This window comes from Rhinoraja longicauda, chromosome 35 (assembly GCF_053455715.1).
Source record: "Rhinoraja longicauda isolate Sanriku21f chromosome 35, sRhiLon1.1, whole genome shotgun sequence".
Classification (NCBI taxonomy): Eukaryota; Metazoa; Chordata; class Chondrichthyes; order Rajiformes; family Arhynchobatidae; genus Rhinoraja; species Rhinoraja longicauda.
In genome coordinates this window covers 16002766-16024243 of record NC_135987.1, presented here as the reverse complement: position 1 = coordinate 16024243, position 21478 = coordinate 16002766, and the positions used below count along the sequence as shown (strand labels likewise).

General features: G+C 41.2%; 1 protein-coding gene across 1 annotated transcript in view; it reads right to left on the bottom strand.

Annotated features, from left to right (window-relative positions):
• LOC144609965 (heparan-alpha-glucosaminide N-acetyltransferase-like) overlaps window positions 1-21478 on the bottom strand; it is a 198711-nt gene that overhangs the window by 36577 nt on the left and 140656 nt on the right. Inside the window, exons 11-14 of the mRNA XM_078428374.1 lie at window positions 19966-20078; window positions 17372-17493; window positions 10563-10689; window positions 9013-9099 (exon numbers count right to left, since the gene is read on the bottom strand). Of these exons, the coding sequence (XP_078284500.1) occupies window positions 9013-9099; window positions 10563-10689; window positions 17372-17493; window positions 19966-20078 (449 nt within the window). The remainder of the gene's footprint in view (window positions 1-9012; window positions 9100-10562; window positions 10690-17371; window positions 17494-19965; window positions 20079-21478) is intronic.

The following is a 21478-nucleotide window of genomic DNA, read 5'->3' as shown; positions in this document are numbered from 1 at the left end:
GCATCTAGGAAGAAAATAGACAGTTGATGTTTCAGGTTGGGACCCTTCTTCAAACGGATTGTAGTGGGGGAGGGGTGAAGGGGCAGAAGCTAACTGGAAGCGAGGCAAAAAAAATAGGACAAATCGGGAATGGCAACAGATGACCTCAGGCAAGGATGTTCCTTGATAGACCAATTGATGGCTAGAGATTGTGTGAGCCCAAGAGGGATGCATCGTTGCAAACTGTGGAAATGGTTGACAAACATTTAATGGAGTGAGGGGAGAAGGTGGGGAGGAGAAGGGGAATGAGCAGAGGGAGGGACGGGGATGGGACACATTTATACAAGTTACCTAAAATTGGAGAATTCAACATTTACATTGGGTTGTAAGCTGCCCAAGTGAAATATGATGTGCTGTCCCTCCAATTTGCTTGTGGCCTCACTGTAACAATGGAGGAGACCCAGGACAGAAAGGTCAGCATGAGACGAGGAGGGGGTAGTTAAAGTGGTCAGCAACCGGGAGGTCCAGTCATCCTTGGTGGACCAAGCGTAAGTGTTCAGCAAAACAATTGCCAAATCTACGCTTTGTCTCGCCAATGTCGTAAGTGTTCAGCGAAACCTCTGAACCCTTACAGAAGACCTGGACATGTGAAACACATTGGCGACATAGTCACAGATCCAAAGTCAGTTGAGTGTTTATAAGATGAATATCCACTTCTTTGGGAGAGGATCATGTTTACAAAATTGAAGGAGTAGAAATTCAATCTCAGTTGCAAACAACAAATGCACAATATGGCAGAGGCTATTTACTTTAATTAAAATGCTGCAGACGTCTCCGATTTGCCGATCTTCTAAGAACCTCAGCTAGAGGAATTTCAATCATTTTGACCTGGGCTAGATTCAAAAGTGAAAGAGAACACCTTTGTCAAAATATGTTGCATGTAATTTATCATCAGCGGCCGGCAGAGATACTCCTGTCAGATCTTTAGGGCAGATTTAAGCTTGTTCATGGACTTCACCCATCCATCAGAATTGAAGGACATTGTTCTGAGCAAACACTACATTGTACAAAGGCTAAATCAATCTGTGGGTTTGCAGTTCTTGCTCTGTTCTTTGCATTTGATTTTTAAACATTGGCTAATGTCTTCAGTTTACAGATGGTTACTGATTTGTTACTTCCTTCCTAACTGAAATATTAATTTAATCACTTCTCGCACTCAGATTAAAAAAAGGTGAACCACTTACGTTATCTCAACGGTGTCACAGGCAGGCCATATCTCTAACCTTTAACCCCAAGTTAATGATATCATAAATTCTTCACAAAATATCAGCCATAATGACACTATCTGTCTGGAATCTCTTGCTGCTAAAATCTGTACATGGACGTGGAATATTCATTCCCAGAATAAAGAGGGTATGACGAGTTTCATGAGCAGGAGCAGGGAAATGCTCAGACTGTATTTGACTGCCAGGTACATGTTACACAATGTAAGAAAGGACAAAAGTAATGAACTTACCTTTGTTTGTTGTCTTTCACATTCTCAGCCATGGAAAATCACAGACCTAATTAATTACTATTATTGAGTTAAAATGAGGATTTTTGGCATAATCAGAAATGGCATGAGGTGAAACTCATCTGAAGAGCAAACAGCAAGGCCTTGACTGCACCACCAGAGACAGGAGTGATCCGATTGTAACATTTAAAGGGGAGTAGGTTAAATATCTGAAAGGAAATAATTTATTGAGCTGTGGAGAAGGAAGAGGAGGGGGAGAAGAGCGGACTGCATTGCTCTTATACAAACTCAACTGGCTGAATGGTGTCTGTCTATGCTGTGACAGTTTATAAAAAACAATTCAAAACCAGCATCTGCAGTTCCTTGTTGCTATACTCTGTAACAATTCTATCCTTCTCTGAAGACAGAAAGGAAATAAACCTTTGGTCATAAATGCTAATTGGACAATATAATGAGGAATAGATCAGGTAGAGCCTCTTGCCCAGAGTAAGAGAACTGAGGACCAGAGGACATAGGTTTAAGGTGAAGGGGAAAAGATTTAATAGAAATCTGAGGGGTAACTTTTTCACACAAAGGGTGGTGGGTGCATGGAACAAGCTGCCAGAGGAGGTGGTTGAGGCTGGAACTATCCCAACGTTTAAGAAACAGTTAGATAGGTACATGGAGAGGACAGGTTTGGAGGGATATGGACCAAACGTGGGCAGGTGGGACTAGTGTAGCTGAGACATGTTGGTCGGTGTGGGCAAGTTGGGCCGAAGGGCCTGTTTCCACATTGTATCACTCTATGACTGTAATGGTGGCTGCATATTATAGACCGCTTCCAAAATTTGATTCCATTGAAAACATTGAAATGAATTTCAAATTGATCATATCGTAGAGGAAGACTCGATGAGTGTGTTGTGTTAGTGAACAAGACTGAATTCCCACCCCTTCCAGTGCTTTAAAACCACAACTTCCTAAACTACTCAGGATTATTGTCAAAACACCAAGAGACAATTTGAAATATTATTTTATCCGGCCATAACTTTATACACAGCTTTAGCATGTGGATTTTGAATTTAAAAATCCAAGATTCTATGAAAGCAAATCTGTTATTTTGTTGGGAAGAAGAGTAGGCACAATAAACAATGCTCTTGTAGGCAACACCCAGATCCCCCAAAAGAATAAAGCAATGAGCACAAATATATTGTCTGAATAGTCTCTTCTTTCTTCCATATCACAAGGTCTTTGATTCTATAACTGAATATGAACCGTCCAGTTGAACTATAACTTTAATTTGGCCAATATACTCAAACTAATTCCACCAAAATAAAGGCTGTAAATTCATCTATGTCAGACCCATAATTTGAATACTGGAAATCTGAAATAATTACAGAAAATACTGGAAAAACCCAGTGGTTCATGCAGCTTGCGTGTGGAATGAAAAACGGAGTTAGTATTTCAGGTTCAAGACCCTTCCACGAGTGTAGAAGTTTACAAATTTATTTGCCAATTGCCATTAATGACAGTTCAATTGTTAATCTTACATTTGAGACTGATAGATTTTTACAGAACAAAGGAATATGTGGCACAGGCAAGAATATGGAGGTAGATTGTAAAACATTCATGATCACATTGAATGGTGACACATGCTCGAAGAGTTAAAGGGTTCAGTCCTATTCCTCTGATTTAAATGGCTGATGATTGAGTATCATTATATACATTGGCGGTCAATGTCTCTCCCTTCATGGGCTTTCATTAACCTATCCACTACATTCTGTTGATTACTCAGCTGGACAACTGCTTATCAATGCATGCCATAACCTTGAAAAGTGTATCATTAACTTTACCACCGCATGAAATGCAGGCTTTTGCCTTTAAGCATTCAGAGTCAAAATGTCAGTTTTGTAAAATGTTCTGCACATATCATCTTAGTTATCATTACTGCACTGTATATAGACTGTTTACTCTGTGAACTTATACAACACAGAGTATTGTATATTGAACTTATACAATACTGTGTATACGAACTGTGACATAGACCCATAATCTGTTTACTCAGTTTTTAAAATATAAAACTCCACCCAGTCGAATCCTGACTCCAGTCCAACGACTTACTTTCTTTTCCAGAGACAGCCTGAACCAAATACATTGTGCCATACTTGTGCCAGGAACATGAACCAGATCTTCTTTTCTTATTGTAAAGTATGAATGAAGGGACATATCTTTAGAATGGAGATGAGGAAGTATTTCTTTAGCCAGAGGGTGGCGAAGGCAACAGTGGGGGCCAAGTCATTGGGTATTTTTTAAAACAACAGTTGATCGGTTCTTGATTGGTCGGGGTGCCAAAGGTTACGGAGAAAAGCCAGGAGAATGGGGTTGAGCGGGAAATAAATCAGCCATAGTCGAATGACGGAGCAGATTCGATGGGCCAAATGACTTAATTCTGCTCCTGCGTCTTATGATCTTTGATATCGCACTTTGATGCTGGCACTGAATCAAACTTTAAATGGACATCGAAAAATCACTCTCCCGTCTCTGGTTATGCCCCACACCCTTTCCCACTGATTCCAAGCCACATGAATCTGGATAAAACTGAGCCAATGTGTTTCAGCATAACATACACCAACCCAAGCCCAGCACAATGTGTCAGGTTACATTAACAGGGTCGATGGGTTTACCACTCAGCATGAAGGAAATTTGTCATCATCTATCTTACATTAGGATTGGGTGAACACTGATTCAGTGACAAAGTGTAACCTTTGGCTAACACGGCTGTACATGCACTAATATATAATGTGGACCAAAATAAAAACAGAAAGTGCTGGAATCACTCAGCAGTTCAGGCCACATCTGTAGGAAGCAGAGCTTATGTTTCAGGTCAAAGACTCTTCACCAGAATTGGGCAGGAGACAAAAGAATCTTGCTAAACTGCAGGGAGAGTGGGAGAAGCTGAGATGACCATGCTGATAAACTGCAAACACAGTTATCATGGTCAATGAGTGAATGGGATCAGTTAGAGAGTAAGAAAAGGCTACAGGAGATGTAGTTCATGTTTATGGTCAATCTGTTTGGACCAGGACATTAATACAGGAATTCCACATGACAGTGTTTTAGGCCCAACCAACTTTAGCTGCCCTCTCAATGAACCTCCCTCTGTTATAAGTGGGGATGTCCACTGATAATTAGATAATGTTTACTACCATTTGCAACTTCTTGGCAAATACAGAGTGCATGCCTTCAAATAGCAAGATCTGGAGAACATCTAGACATGGCCTGTTTGGTGGCAAGTAACATTTGGGCCACAGATATGCCAGACAAGAATGAATCTACCCTGCCCTTATCATGTAACGGCATTACACCTGCCAAGTCCCCCATCTTCAACAAACGGTGGGTCTCTGTGTACCAGAAACTCAACTGGACCAGCGGTATAAAGAGCACACTACAAAGATTGGTCAGGTGCTATTATCTTTGTGATAAGTGAGCCACTTCACAACACCTAGAATACCTTCCACCAGCACTAATCAGGAGCCTGGAGACAACACCTCCAGTAACACTTAATTCATTCCTTCCAACACTGACCCAAAATGCATCATCTACAAAGCACTCCAGTTACTTGCCTAGGATACTCCAACTGCATCTTCCAACCCCGCTATGTATAATACTAATCGAGTGCACATGAACACCATCAAATACAGATTCCCCTTGATGTTGCACACCATTCTGATTTGGAAATCACTAGTCCCTTATCATCATTGAGAATAAAGTCTGGAACTCCATTCTCGACCACATTACCTTCATCAAAGGAACTGCAGCAATTCAAAATGGTGGTGCACAACCACCTTCGCAAGAGCAATTAAGAATGGGTAATAAATGTCTTTCCCAGTGACGCTCTGATCCTGAGAACTGAATAAGGAAAAGGAAATGCTCAGCAGGCATTCCTGTCTTTCACTGGCTGTGCATGTTTCTGACACCTTGTCTACTCAAGGAGTGTGCAGCAAGTTGTCTTCAGAATCCATCAAAACCTGTCTTCACAGATGCCTTGAATGGGGGATGTACCACAGCTGAGGGCTCCAGCTCCCATTTACTCTACATTAAAAGCACATTTTAAATGGACAGGACAACGAGAAAGGTCAAGATAATCTATGTACAACAACTCCAGTTCATTCCCACAGAAGCATCATCAATATGGTTACAGAAGATGCAGAACATCAATCCCTTGCTCAATTACTTGATGTTCTGCAGGACACGTACTATTATAGATAGCCAGAAGTGAACGCTGGGCAATATTCAACAGACTGTAATCTTAAAAGCAGCTCGAGGTCGGAGAGGTTGTGCAAACTGTCTGTGTGTCTGCTTTGTTGTGACATCATGCCCTTCACATTATCCTGAACAAAAAGATTCAAGCATTGGCTGTATTCTGACCGCTTTGATTAGATATTTTAAAGTACAAAGGAAGACATTAGGGACACCAGCACGCATACAAGTCTCTACCTTGGACACATTTTCTGTGTTGCAGATTGGAAGAAAATGTCTCTATTTTTTTGTAGGAGGGAGAGGAACAGCTGAAAGGCATTAAGAGCAGCACCTCATTTATTTTCCTCTGAGTGGGAGCTTCCACAGGAGACATTTCATCGTGTACAGAGCAGGAGGGAACACAGCACGAAACACATGGCACCGCATGCAATTGATTATCACCATTTCAAAAACTGGATCTCCTTCCCACAAGGTACAGGTCATTAGATGCATCGAAGTTCACGCTGCCTGTGCTTAAAGTCTTCATGTGAAACCTGCATGCCCATGTGCTTTCATTGCATCGCACAATTTGAATCTTGAATATCTCTATTTGGCTCAACCATGCATGATTCCCAGAATTTATTTCAGTAAAGATGTTCTTTACTTAGAGCTCTGACTGGCTGACCTGTAGGTCCTAGTTTTCCAATGTATTTGAAAGTAGGTATCACCTAACCTATTTCACTTCTTGAACGCCAGTCACCACTACCGTGACCTGCTTTGACCAAGGTCTACCAATACCTCAAACACTCATCCTGTCTTCAAATGATATTAAACTCTTGTGCCACCTTATCTCTGTATCCTCTCGCAGTCATACAATTTCCCCAGTCTCACTTCAAGCTTGTGGACTCACTAATTCTGGCCTCAGTTGTAATCCCATCCCACTTGTGGCAACCATGTCTTCAGCTGCCTAAACTCCAAATTCGTGGCACTCCCCACTGTCACTGGATCATTGATTTCCTGACCCGTAGATAACAATCAGTAGGGATAGGCGTCAACTCATCATTCACAATAATTCTGAACACCGGTGCCTCACGAGGATGCATTGTCAACCCTTGGTATACTCCCGATACACTCACACCTGTATGGCCAAATTCTGTTCCAATCTATTTACAAGTTTGCAGATGACACCAGTGTAATGGCATGGATCTTAAAACAATGAGTGCAGGAAGAATATAGAGACCTTAGTGACATGATGTTCAGAAAAAATAACCTCTCCTCCAATATCAGCCAGATGAAGGAAATGGTGTCGAACATGCCCCAGTCTACATTAATGGTGCTGATGTGGAAATAGTCAGGAGCTTCAAGTTCCTAGGTATAAGTGTCACCAACAATAAGTCCTGGTCAACCATATTGATGCTACCACCTAATAAAAGCACACCATTGCCTTTACTTCCGTAAAAGACTAAGAGAATTTGGCATGTCTCAAAAGTTTTATACCAATTTCTGCAGATGCACTCTGGTGATGCAACCACATCACAGCTGGTGTGGCAACTGCTCTGCCTAAGGCCCCGAGAAATTACAGAGAATTGTGAATGCAGCTCAGTCCATCACACAAACCAACTGTTCCTTCTACCCCCACACCACCCAGTCTACTCCATTTATACTTCATACTGCCTTTGGAAAGCACTAACATAATCAAGGACCAATTGTACCCTGGTCAATCTCTCTTCTCTCCTCTCCCATCGGGCAGGAGATATAAAAAAGTGAGAGTGAAGACCCTAGAACAGTTTCATCTCTGTCATCAGTCTCTCAAATGCTAAGGATGAATTTTCAATCTTCCTTCTATTTTGTTGCAGTCCATGCAACATTGTCATCTGCAATTTAACTCTATAATACTTTTGTAATCTGTTTATTTTCTCTGCCATAACTGATGTACTCATGTATGGTATGATTTGACTGGATTACACACTAGGCAAAATTTGTCACTGTATCTCGGTACTTATGACGGGAATACAACAATACCGATAACAATACCAGGGTCATATAATCCCTATCTAAACCTCCACTTTAAAACCCTGCTCTGATCTAGCTTTTATGTGTACCTCCCCATGTTTCATTGCTAGGCTTGTCATCCTGTTGCCCTGTTAAACAGACTTGGCGGTATACTGGTGCAGCTAGTGGAGCTGCTGTTCCACACCCCAGTGACCCAGATTTAACCTTGGTGTCACCCGTGTGGAGTCTGTGACTACATGGGTTTTCTCCGGGTGCTCTGGTTTCTTCCCACATCCCAAAGGTGTGTGGGTTGGGAGGTTAATTGGCCATCGTAAATTGCCCCTGGTATGTGCGTGAGTGGTAGAATCTACGAGCAGTTGGTGGGAGCGTGGGGAATATAAAAACAATAGGATTAGTGTAGAAGGGAGAGATTGAACTTTTTTTCGCCTCCCATCACAGTGAGGAATGTGGGGGAGTCACTGTGGTGGATGGTCATGTTAAAATGTATTTTGTGTGTCCTGTTGCTTTTTATTGTTATGACTGTATGACAAGTGAATTTTCTCGTATGTTGCAAAACATACTTGGCTAATAAAGTATTATTGTGATTGTGATTGTGATTGTGATTGTGAGATGGTTTGATGGTGTGTGGACTCAATGGGCCAAATGACTCAGTAAAATACCTTATCTTGAATTTCTTTCACATTAGCTTCTCCTTTAACTGCAATATGTATTTTAATTACAGGGTATGGACATAGCTGGTGGATTTGGAGGATTATGCTGGCCAGACTAGATAAGGATGGCAGACTTCCTTGTCTAGAAGGCCTCAGTAAACCAGATGGAGTTTTACAACAATCCAGTAGTTTTGCAGTTAAGTCTTCCAATTGCCTAGCCTCTGGAAGCTACTCTTTTAATGTGACCAATAAACTAAAACTGTTTTAACATTTCCTCAGAAATCGTCCATATCACGTTGTGTTCAGTTTTGGTGCCCTCTGTGAAGGAAGTGGGTTGCTGCTGTAAACTCATAGCCACGAGAAACAAAATTGGGGAAACTAAGTTACTGCACAAAGCACACTTATAACTGTTTTCTTCCAGCGAACCTTGATAGAGAATTTGTATGAATGATCTTTTCTAGAAATTTTCATTTGCTTTTCATTTTCATTATAGCACTGTTATATAATTAATTTCATGATAGAAGGATGTTTTACGAAAATGATCGGAAATGAAATTCTGGAACTGGGACTTTTGAATTAGGGAATATCAATTTAAACCTGAAACAAGTATTGATGTAGGTGAAGTTTGCTCATCATTCTTACCTGCAATCCAATAAAAGCCATTAGAACTGAATTGATTGTTCCCAGGATTCCTTCAGGATCGAAAGGCTCAGTAGTGTGATACAGCACCTAAAATATAAGATAAATATAGGAGTGTGCGAAATTATTCATACTGTTCAAAGATGCCTACACTGTGATGAGTTCCATGGTCTCATGGTCCTTACTGTCCACAACTCCACCAATTTTTGTGTCATCTGCAAACTTACTTATCAAATCACTGACATTGTTATCCAAATCATTAATATATATTACAAACACCATAGGTCAATAGACAAGAGACAATAGACAATAGGTGCAGGAGTAGGCCATTCGGCCCTTCGAGCTGATCATTCTCAATCAGTACCCCGTTCCTGCTTTCTCCCCATACCCCATGACTCCGCTATCCTTAAGAGCTCTATCTAGCTCTCTCTTGAATGTATTCAGAGAATTGGCCTCCACTGCCCTCTGAGGCAGAGAATTCCACAGATTCACAACTCTCTGACTGAAAAAGTTTTTCCTCATCTCTGTTCTAAATGGCCTACCCCTTATTCTTAAACTGTGGCCCCTGGTTCTGGACTCCCCCAACATTGGGAACATGTTTCCTGCCTCTAATGTGTCCTAGCACTGATCCTTGTGGAATACCACTGGTCACATACCTCCAGTCAGAGGAAGAGCCCTTTACCACAACCTTCTGTCTTTTATGAGCAGGCTAATTTTGATTCAATTTACCAACTCATCATAGATCCTATGGGACTTAATATGCCTGAAAATTAACTTTAGTTTCTTTCTCCACATGTGCTGCCTGAAATGCAATTTCTGTTTTTATTTGCAGTTTCTTTCTTGATTTGAGGTACGTGCATTCTTGGTAAACTCCATAAAATTTTTGAAGAAACAAGGAATTGCAGATGCAGGTTTACAAAAATAAAGACACAAAATGCTGGAGTAACTCAGTGGGTCTGGCAGCATCTCTGGAGAACATGGATAGGTAAGGTTCAGGTCAGGACCCTTCTTCAGACTCACCTTCTTCAATCCCGACCCAAAATGTCATCTGTTCATGTTCTTCAGAGATGCTGACTGATCTGCTGAGTCACACCAGCATTTTGTTTTCCTTTCTTTGAGCTTAACAAACTTGCCTTGCTTCTAATCCATGTGCACAAGATTAAAATTTGACAACGAATGAAGTTGAACGGAGGGAAAGCAGCCCTTTTATTTAATGAAACACATCATATCGCATTGGATTTGGTATCAAATTCTAACATCTGGTCTCATTTTTGCAGTCAATGGGTGCTGGGAACGATCCTGCCCTTCACCCAAGCATAAACCTCATTCTTTCTTCTTTTCTGTTCTCCTTCTTCTCTCAGTCTCCTTACTTGCCGAAAACATGTCACATATGTAAGATTCTCCACTTCAAAAGGAAAGGTCATTGGCTGAATCAATGACCTAAGGCCCATCTTCCCCTCCCTATCAGTCCAGCATAGCTTCCTGCACTTTAGAGACAAGGATCTCAGTTTAATTCATTGCAAGGCAGTCCATGACTACCACAGAGACATTACCTTGCAAGTGGGCCAGTTGTAGATGTGATTTGTCCCCAGAAGCCATTTGTCAATATAACCCGCTGCCCCTCCAGTACAATTTGAGAACTTTCCATCATCTCCTATTCCTCCAGCTCCAAGGTAACCTCTGTGAAGTCAATTACAGTGACATAAGCCAGGGTTGAGCAAAGAATGCCTCTTCTAATATGGAGTAATCAGAAGCAGTCCACTTCTAATGTTTTTAATCTATCCAAATACAGTGGGCAGCGGAGATATGTCTTCCAGTTACAAACACATTTGGAAGCTAGGCCACTCACGCTTTATCCAAAATCTTACAACTTCACGGATGTTTACTTTTATAAATTCGAGTCCAACTTCTCACAGATTATGTATCACCAACTCTGTATTAGACATGAGCTGGATGTGTAATGATGCAGGGAGCTGGATTAAAGGAAAACAATCTATTGGACTGGGAACAGTCAATTTGCTCAGAAAATAGTCTATTTAATGAGTGGAGGAAGTAGAACTAAAGAGAGAATTGATAATGACTTAGCAAATGTAGAATGCTTTCCCCCAGATAACCAGGGCAATATTTCTCCAGTAAACAAAATAGATAGAGGAAGTTCAGCACATTCAAATTCCATGAGCAAAAACCATTGGAGTCACTAACAGTGCATTTGCTAGGTATTACTTTAGTGGAATTACCGAGCTGTCTCCTCTTTGTCTGGGAATAATTTTCCTACAGTATGCAACCCATAAGAAAGTACTCTTATAAAACTGACATGCTGTAACTATTTCTTTTCATGGGAGTCTAATAGTGCAGGTGGATTATCTTTTAAGAAATTTACACTAAACTTGGGATTAAGACAAATACTATATACAGTAACATGGAATTATATACCCAGATTTATACTGTGCAAGCAAAAGAACTAAAAATCATTGTGAATGCATCTGTAAAGGATCGGGATAAAACAAAGTAGAAACAAGCAACTGTAGATGTTGGTTTACAAAATAAGACACAAAGTGCTAGTGTAATTCAAAGGGTCAGCCAGCATCTCTGGAGAACATGAATAGGTGATGTTTCAGGTTGCGACCCTTCTTCAGACTGATTGTGGTGGAGTGGGGGGGATAGGGAAGGAGAGGCAGGACAAAGCCTGATGAGTGATAGGTGGATACATGTGAGTTTTTTAATAGGCTGCCCCTCTTCTCTTCCAGCTTTCTCCCCTACCACCACAATTAGTCTGAAGAAGGGTCTTGACCTGAAAAGTCACCTATTAATGTTTCCCAGAGACGCTGCTCGATACATTGAGTTACTTCATGTCTTTTTATGGGATAAAACAAATCTCAAAGAAATCAATCTGAAGAAGGGTCTTGACCTGAAATGTCAGCCATTCCTTCTCTCCAGAGATGCTGCCTGTCCCGCTGAGTTACTCCATCAATTTGTGCCTACCCTCAAATAAATAAATTTGGGAGTTCAAAGCACAGCATCAGTGTTTCTAAGGAACTATGAAGAAGGGTGCTAACCCGAAATGTCACCTATCCATGTTGTCTGGATATGCTGCCTGACCCACTGAGTTACTCCAAAACTTTGTATTCCACGCGAGAATTCAGCATCTGCAGTTCCCTATGTCTTCATTTTTCTGGGGAATTACTTTATTCTGACAACAGTTATAAAATCGACAAAAGATAAAGCTCTGGAGGAACTCAATAGGTCAGACAGCATCTGTGGAGGGAATGGACTGATGGTAATAACATGAAATTGTAAACAAATATCAAGAATGCAAAGTATTTTCATCTGATTTAATTTCCACAGGGTGCAATTTTTGTCTAGCTCTCTAATTTCCTGCAAAGGTCTTTTTTTTCCCATGGCCCTGCTTTCTGGAGGCTATGTCATGCACATGAACAAATCATTACAAAAAATGGAGTGTAACATATGCAGATTGTGTAACATTATGTGTTCATCCCACTGAATTTAACAACTGCTCCCTGTATGAATCGAGAGATATTTCAGACTAGAGGATTCAGTAGCTATCTGATTCTCATGAAATTCTCAAGCCACACATGAAATTCTGTTATGCACAATATAAAGAATTATCCAAACACACTTGTTTTAGTTTAAAATGCTTCTTGCTTTCTCCATGATCTTAGATTTTAAATGAAGGATGGCACAAGGATGGAGAGTAAACTAACTGCCAATTTGCCCTTGCCTGTCTTAGATCGTAACACAAAGCAGTGCCCATCTTCTGTAGGTGTGTATACCCACTGTGAGTGGGACACCAGCTACATTGGAATGGGAAAGAGCGTGGCAAGATAACATTGAAACCTGAAAAGCAGGTTCTCCAAATGAGCAGGTTGATGTGATGACTTTGAGATTATTTATAAACCAGAATACATTATATATACATGTTGAGTCTTTAAGTTCTTGGTACAGAATTGAAAGTTTGTGTGCCTATTATATTGTTTGAGAAGTAAGCACAACATGTGACTCTGCTGCCCAATAGCATCAGAATATAAACTCAACATAGATACAGAGAAAACAGCATCTTCCCGGGTTAACAATACAAAAATGTGGAAAGCTTTCTGGTAATGACATGACAAAGTATTCATTTGTACAGAGAGGTTGGAAATTATTGTTAAATTCACCTATATGATTTACCTTCTTTGCAAATGCATTCTCTAGCCCCTGGGGCTTCATATTGAGAGAGAGAGAGAGAGAGAGAAAGAGGAGAGAGAGAGAGAGAGAGAGAGAGAGAGAGAGAGAGAGAGAGAGAGAGAGAGAGAGAGAGAGAGAGAGAGAGAGAGAGAGAGAGAGAGAGAGACAAAGAGAGAGAGAGAGAGAGAGAGAGAGAGAAGAGAGAGAGAGAGAGGAGGAGAGAGAGAGAAGAGAGGAGAGAGAGAGAGAGAGAGAGAGAGAGAGAGAGAGAGAGAGAGAGAGAGAGAGAGAGAGAGAGAGAGAGAGAGAGAGAGAGAGAGAGAGAGAGAGAGAGAGAGAGAGAGAGAGAGAGAGAGAGAGAGAGAGAGAGAGAGAGAGAGAGAGAGAGAGAGAGAGAGAGAGGGGAAAAAATCACAACACAAGTTCTAAATTAAATGTGGCACACCTCTGGGCTGAGCAGGCCTGAAGATGGATGCGTGTGACAGAATATGATTATCTAATATCTAATATCCCCTAGCAAGGTCCGTAATATGAGCCATTAATCAAAAGGAACAGCCCATCAAGTAAACAGAGTTCCCATCACAGCTGACTGGAGCCCGCGAGACCTGATCATCCAAAATTCCCAGCACGTGAACAGCAGTGATACAGGAGAGGTGCTGAGACAGACTTTTTTAAAAAACTGGCTTGTGGGGCAGTATAAATCACACAAGGCGGCATCCGTTTGACGAGTTGCTTCATTAACTGTGACTGGTTCCTATTATTCAGGAGATGCAAAGACATATTCCAGGCCTCTTGTGTGACAACTTCAATACTTCTGAAGTGTGCTCTCAGATATTGAAAGAGCCTGGGAGAAAGTCATCTGATTGAATTTAACATTCTCGTTCCCTTCTCAGATTGGAAGCAATCTTTGCAACTTCCATCTTAATGTTCCCTCCACATCCTTTCAACCTCTGGCCTCTAGTGTGCTTCCCTGCACCTCTATATTCAGCTGCTTCCACTTAACGTTCCCTTCCTTACATTCTTCACCTCAGCATTTCTCTCCTCCCTACTTTAAAAAATCCGTTCAAAATCCATGTCAAACTTCTCTCCTCTGAGATCAGTCACATTGGAGAGCGAAGTCCAAATGAACTAACATTTGATATTCTGAATTAACGGTTTACACGGGAAGATGCAGGCAAGCAAGCAATACAGAGATGTGTACCGAAGCTTTGAATTCACAGGAAGTAACAAAGGTGACTGTCATCTGGACCCAATGGTGGCATTAGTGTCTTGAAATCAGGACTCTGTGCACTTAAACCTGCTTCCTCAACACTTGATTAAGGCTGGCACCTCTGTTAAAACTGAGGATCTGTTGCCATTCTTATGGTTTTGATAACCTGAAAGGTGTCATATGTGCTCATTCAATCACCTGTTATAAATGTGGGTGTAACAAGTTGGGACTGAATTTTCAAGAGTCATTTCCAACAAAATCGTAAGAATCTTTTGTCCTCCCTAGTGTGCAAATAATTATTCCCTGAAATATCACATTGTTAACACCTGATTACACTGCTATGCTGGTTATGCCCGTGATTGGATCGGCGCCATTGTGGCCCACTAAAGGCATCTTTCAACCCGAGTAGCACTGTGAGCAGCAGCAGAAAGCATTTCTTCTTAATTTTTTTTATTTTATAATTGATTACAATGCATATAACAACAACAGTAAACCCCATCCCTCCCCTTCCCTACATAATCATGAAAACAAACAAACAAAAACAAACAAATAAATAAATAAAAATACATTTAAAAAAAACATAACTACAATGTAACAAAAAAAGACAAAAGCACAAAAACATGAGGCAAGGTAATTTTCACAAGTCAAATATTTCAGTATTTTCACTGCTGGATTCAAAGAAGGTACCAAAGCGTGTGGCATTGAGGGGATAGTTTTACTTGTCCTTAATATGCTGCAGCACTGGGTTCCATATGTTGAAGAACTTTTGAGGGTTGCCAGACAATTCATATCTCAACCTCTCTACGTGTAATATGCCCATTAATTCTCTTAACCAAGTCTCAAACTGAGGAGCAGAGTCTGATTTCCATAGTTTCAAAATACATCTGTTGGCAATTACCATACCATAAACCAAGATTGTGCGAGCATTATGGTCTAGCTTCTCAAGCGTTGTGGAATACCCGAATAGAGCAGTTTCAGGGTCCGGAGTTAAAGTGACGTTTAAAACAGTGGAGTACCATTGAAATAAAAGACACCAAAAGTTGTGAAGTTTTGGACAAGTCCAAAAGTGGTGAGCGAGTGTACCCTCAGCGGTCTTGCATCTATTACACAAAGGTGAGAGATCAGGAAAGATTTTATGCAGCTTAACCTTAGAGTAGTGTAATCTGTGTATAACCTTGAATTGAATCAGTTGTAGCCTAGAATTAATAGAACAGGATTTTATACTTTTCAGTACTTCCTTCCAGACATCGTCATCAATTTCAATGTTAAGGTCTTCTTCCCAGGTTTGTTTTATTTTTAAAGTAGATTTATCTAGTTTGTTTAAAAAGATACCTACAAACGATGAGATTAGGTTCTTTGCTTCCGGGGGACCCAGCAAAATTTTGGACAACAAGTCGTCTTCGGGCAGGGACTCAAAAAGCGAATTGTTTTGTCGAATTTCTCAGCTGTAAGTACCTGAAGAATTGAGTTTTGGGCAATGAGAACTTGGATTGTAGCTGATCAAATGATGCAAAGTGTCTATTTATGTAAAGATCTTTTATTGTAACTATCCCTTTACAGCTCCATTCTTTGAATGCTGTGTCTGTAAATGATGGGGGGAAAGCGTGGTTATGCCAGATTGGGGCGTGCATTGACGTATTCGGAAGCTCACAAGCTTTCCTAATTTGGTGCCATATTCTCTGAGCATTGGACAGAGTGAAGTGATCCTCTCTAAGAGAGGTGAGAGATCTGGGTAATGAAAAAAGGAGAGCAGGGAGAGAAGTTTTTGGGGTTAAGCTTTTTTCAATCGCCAGCCAAGGTGGCAGGTCATATCCAACTCCCCGTTCATATGCATACTGCCAGTATACCATGACTCTAACATTGGCCGCCCAATAGTAATATAAAAAGCATGGTAACCCCAGTCCCCCATGTTCCCTCGTTTTTTGAAGATAAGCTTTTGAGATCCTGTGTGCTTTATATCCCCAAATAAATGGCATAATGATAGAATCGATTAACTTAAAGTAGGATTTGGGGATAAAAACAGGAACATTCTGAAATAAATACAGAAATCTCGGCAGGGAGACCATCTTTACTGCGTTCACGCGGCCAATCAAGGAAATAGGCAACGTTCTCCATTTCTCTATGTTCTCCTTTAGCTTGTTCAACCTTTCGGTAAAGTTAATTTTAAAAAGGGTCTTGGGGTTTTTAGATATTTTAATGCCCAGATATTTTATACTATCCGGATTTGTTTTAAACTGCATGTTGGCTAAGAATACAGGGTCTAATTCTGCTGTTATCGATATAAGTTCACTCTTCTGCCAGTTTATAGTGTAACCTGAGACCTCGCCAAAGGAATTAATAAGCTGGAATAGGTAAGGAACAGAATGTTCAGGGTCAGATAAAAAGATGGCAATATCATCCGCATAAAGCGAAATCTTATGTTCCACCCCACCCAGTATTATCGGTTTTATAAGCGCATGCCCTCTTATGCCGATTGCCAGCGGCTCAATGGCTAACGCAAAGAGGAGCGGCGAGAGGGGGCAGCCCTGTCGCGCACCCCTCTGAAGGGCAAAAGGGGGAGACCTATCCTGGTTTGTGAGTATGGAAGCGGTGGGATGAGCATATATAAGACGTACCCAGGAAATAAAAGAGGCTCCAAGACCAAACTCTTCCAGCACTCTGAGTAAATATCCCCACTCAACCTGATCGAAAGCTTTTTCTGCGTCTAAACACAGCATTTCTACCCTGAATGGTTTCTGCTGCTGTCACCACCACAGTCTGCAGCTTAGACCTCGAGCTCAGTCACTGTGTTACTAAAATTAACAAATGGCGAAACATGAACAGCAGGCCCAAGAACTCCTGGTGTGTGTGGTTGCTCTGGTAACAGACAATTGCCCCCTTTTTCTGGGGCATCTTCTTGATAGACAACATATACCATGGGTATTTGAAATGCTCAAAGCTGTTTATCCCAGCCCAGATTGAACTTACGTGGGACATCCTGGGACAGGAAGGAGGAAGGTAAGACACAGCCATAATATTTCCAGTATAGTGATAAATATCCACTCAGGCCAGTAGATGAGAATTTCCCGAACCGGGGCCCAAATACGGTCCTAAGGATGCAATCATATCACACGCAAGATGCATGAGAAGGTAAAAGTGCTATAATTAAATACACAAACAAACAAGTTCAAATTTAAAGGGGTCATGGATTGATGCTAGAGCCCTGCATTGGCTATCAGGAGAAATTAAAGTTGGTACTAATTCAAAGATGTTGGATGTCAAAAGGACACAAAGAGGATATTGAAATAGAGGAAGCTGCGAAGATGATTTTCAAAACTATTGAGGAATCTAAGATGTGAACAAGGATTTTAAATTCAGTCAAATGACTTTCTTCCAGGCTGTTTTGTGAGGGGACACTCCAGAAATAATAAAGATGTCACACACTGGACCAGGAAAAAAGGGTGAGGAGAAACTGGAAAGAGTTATTAGGAAGTTGAGGGGCAACTTTTTCCACACAGAGAGTGGTACCGAAATAGTGCTGCAGGAAGCTGCTGAGGCAGGCTCAAGAGCAACATTCAAAAGACATTTGGACAGGTACATGGATAGGAAAGATTTAGAAGTATAGGGGTCAAATGGGACTGGTTAAAATCAACATCTTGGTTGTCATGGATGAATTGGCCAAAGGGCCTGAGTCTGTGCTATATGACTGTGAAAATGGACAAGCATTTCCTTATACAGAAAGATGAAATAGATAGGTATGTAGTTTAATTGGCTTGGTGCATGTGTAAATTGTCCCTAGTAGGATAGTGTTGGTGTGCGGGGATCGTTGGTCGGTGCGGACTCAGTGGGCCGAAGGGCCTGTTTCCGCGCTGAATCTCTAAACTAAACTAAACTAAAATTACAAGGATACCCAACTGAGAAACATTAAAACAGATTGTAAGATCTTCAATAAATATGTAAAAGGCCAAAGAATAGCAGAAGTTAATGTGAGTCACTTACAGGCTGAGATGAAAGAAACTATTTTGGGAAGTAAAGAAATGATAGAGAAATACAACCAATATTTGTGCCTCTTTCTTTATGGAAGAAGACCCAGGCAACCTCCTGAAAATAGATAGAAAGATGAAACAGGAGAAAATACAGGTCAGGAATCAATGGGGAATGATAGTCTTCATTGCAAGAGAACGCGTACAAGAGTACTGATGTGTTGCTCCAATTATATAGGGCTTTGAGGAGATAGCATCTAGAATATTGTGCACATGTTTAGTCAACCCCAAAGAACAGGTTAGTGATTGAAGAAGTGCAGCAAAGGTTCACCGGATTGAATAGTGAGTCTTAGTTTGTCGGGTGAGGGGAGCTGAAGGAGGCTGGACCTGTGCCCTCTTAAATTGAAACGAGCGAGAGATCATCTCATTGAAAAGTACACATTTTTAAGGGTGTGCAGAGTATAGATACATAGTTTATGTTTCCTCAACTGGTGCATCTAGAACTATGAGCCACAATATCAAAATAATGGATTAGACATTTATTACACAGATAATAAAATAGAGTGTGGTGAAACTTTGGAATTCACTACCCAAAAGGGCTGTGGAGTTTCAGTTGCTGATTATATTTGCCAAAGATCAATCGACTCTTGTATTTTAAAGGAATTGATGGATGTGGATTTAGTACATAAAACTGATGCTAGTTAAAGATGAGCATGCGATCTTGTTGAATGGTAGAACAGCCATGATGGGCCAAATGTCCAAATACTACTTCTATTTCTAATGTTCTTAAGGCTACACAGCAGAATGTCATAAAGAGAACCATGTATTACTGAGGGAGTGGCACTGGAAACATAACTGGCAGATTTTGGTTTGGGTATCACTGACTGGGAATCGACCCAAGGGCCAAAAACTTGATTCTTTCCCAAATGTAGTTGGGAATGAAAAAGCACACATGCACATTCACAAACACCTGAGCAGAGTTACAATCTGGGACAACTGGTCTCAGAGTAAAATGCAGGGTGCTGGAGGAACTCAGCAGGGTCAGGCAGCATCTGTGGAGGGAATGGACAGCTGACAGTTTGGATTGGAACCCCTCTTCTGCATGTCTGAAGAAGGGTCTGGCCTGAAAGAGACTGAGGAAGGGTCCCAATCTGAAACATTGTCTGTTCAATCCCTCCACAGATGTTGCCTGACCTGCTGAGTTCATCCAGCATTTTTGTGTTTTAATCAAGAATCCAGCACCTGCAGTTCCTTGTGGTGTCAGAGTAAGGTAGTTTCAGAGCTAGGCTCTGGAGCATTCATCCCAAAGCATGCAGCATCTTTGAATACAATGTTAGTTCGGTGGTGAAAAAGATATGATAGCTATGGTTAAAATGGATGTTAAATATGACCAGCAATTTGCAGTACTATGACAAATTGCAACTTTGCACACAAGCAAGACACTATCTTATGTGGTCAATTTCTGAGGCAGTGTTGGTGTTGCCTTAAAAACCTCTGAGATATAACAGGCCATCAGCCTCCAGAGGGAATGCAATAATTTCCGCAAATGCAATTTCCCATAAGAGTGAGTATAGCTGATCACCAGAAGGAATTTCTCACCGCGTATTGCTTCAGATCCTTTTTAGCACAACAGGTCTCCATCACAGCGATGACAAAATACGTGAACCCAAGGCGCTGCAGAACTCCTGGGATTCTGGCCCTTTCCCATGACACTGTGAAAAGAAAAGAAAGACATTTTAACCTCACTGATGTCGCTGCCTGCTATGGATTGGTTCCATGCTGAAGGCACATCTGACTTCAACCTAAAGTGAGGGAGGTTGAGGGGGGTCACAGGTCTGTCCTGAGTAAATAAAAAAATCACATGAAATTGTAAAAGGGTACCAAGTATGCTGAGTTACTCCAGCATTTTGTGAATAAATCGATGTGTTGGAGTCCTGGCCTGCATATGCTCAACAATAATACATAGACGAGGGTGGTGGGAAGGTGTGTAATTGGCCTTTGATTCCATAGGTAAGGGAAGAAATCATTTGCCAGCATTTCACCCCTGACTACAAGCACGACTGTTGCTCAATGTGATCCTGTATGATCACCAGGCAGAGGAGGGCAGCCTTGGCATTGGTGATTCCTCACTTGTTTTTCTCACCCTGTTCCTATTACTGCCTGTGGTGTCTGTGAGTTTCATTGTGCAATTATTTCTTCCCTAACCTATGGAATCAAAGGCCAATTACACATTCCCTCCTGCCATTCATAAGGTCATAAGTGATAGGAGCAGAATTAGGCCATTTGGCCCATCAAGTCTACTCCGCCATTCAATCATGGCTGATCTATCTCTCCCTCCTAACCCCATTCTCCTGCCTTCTCCACATTACCCCTGACATCCATACGAATCAAGAACCTATCTATTTCTGTCTTAAAAATATCCCTTGACTTGGCCTCCACAGATTCACCATTCTCTGACTAAAGAAATGCCTCCTCATCTGATAAGGGGACTAGAGGTAAAAGAGCCATTAGGTGGCAGTGATCACAACATGATAAGTTTTACTCTGCAAATGGAAAGGCAGAAGGGAAAATCGGAAGTGTCAGTATTACAGTATAGCAAAGGGGATTACAGAGGCATGAGGCAGGAGCTGGCTAAAATTGACTGGAAGGAGGCCCTAGCAGGGAAGACGGTAGAACAGCAATGGCAGGTATTCCTGGGAATAATGCAGAGGTTGCAGGATCAATTTATTCCAAAGAGGTGGAAAGACTCTAAGGGGAGTAAGAGACACCTGTGGCTGACAAGGGAAGTCAGGGACAGCATAAAAATTAAGGAGAGGAAGTATAACATAGCAAAGAAGAGTGGGAAGACAGAGGATTGGGACTCTTTTAAAGAGCTACAAAAGTTAACTAAAAAGGCGATACGGGGAGAAAAGATGAGGTACGAGGGTAAACTAGCCAATAATATAAAGGAGGATAGCAAAAGTTTTTTTAGGTACGTGAAGAGGAAAAAAATAGTCAAGGCAAATGTGGGTCCCTTGAAGACAGAAACAGGGGAATTTATTATGGGGAACAAAGAAATGGCAGACGAGTTAAACCGTTACTTTGGATCTGTCTTCACTGAGGAAGATACACA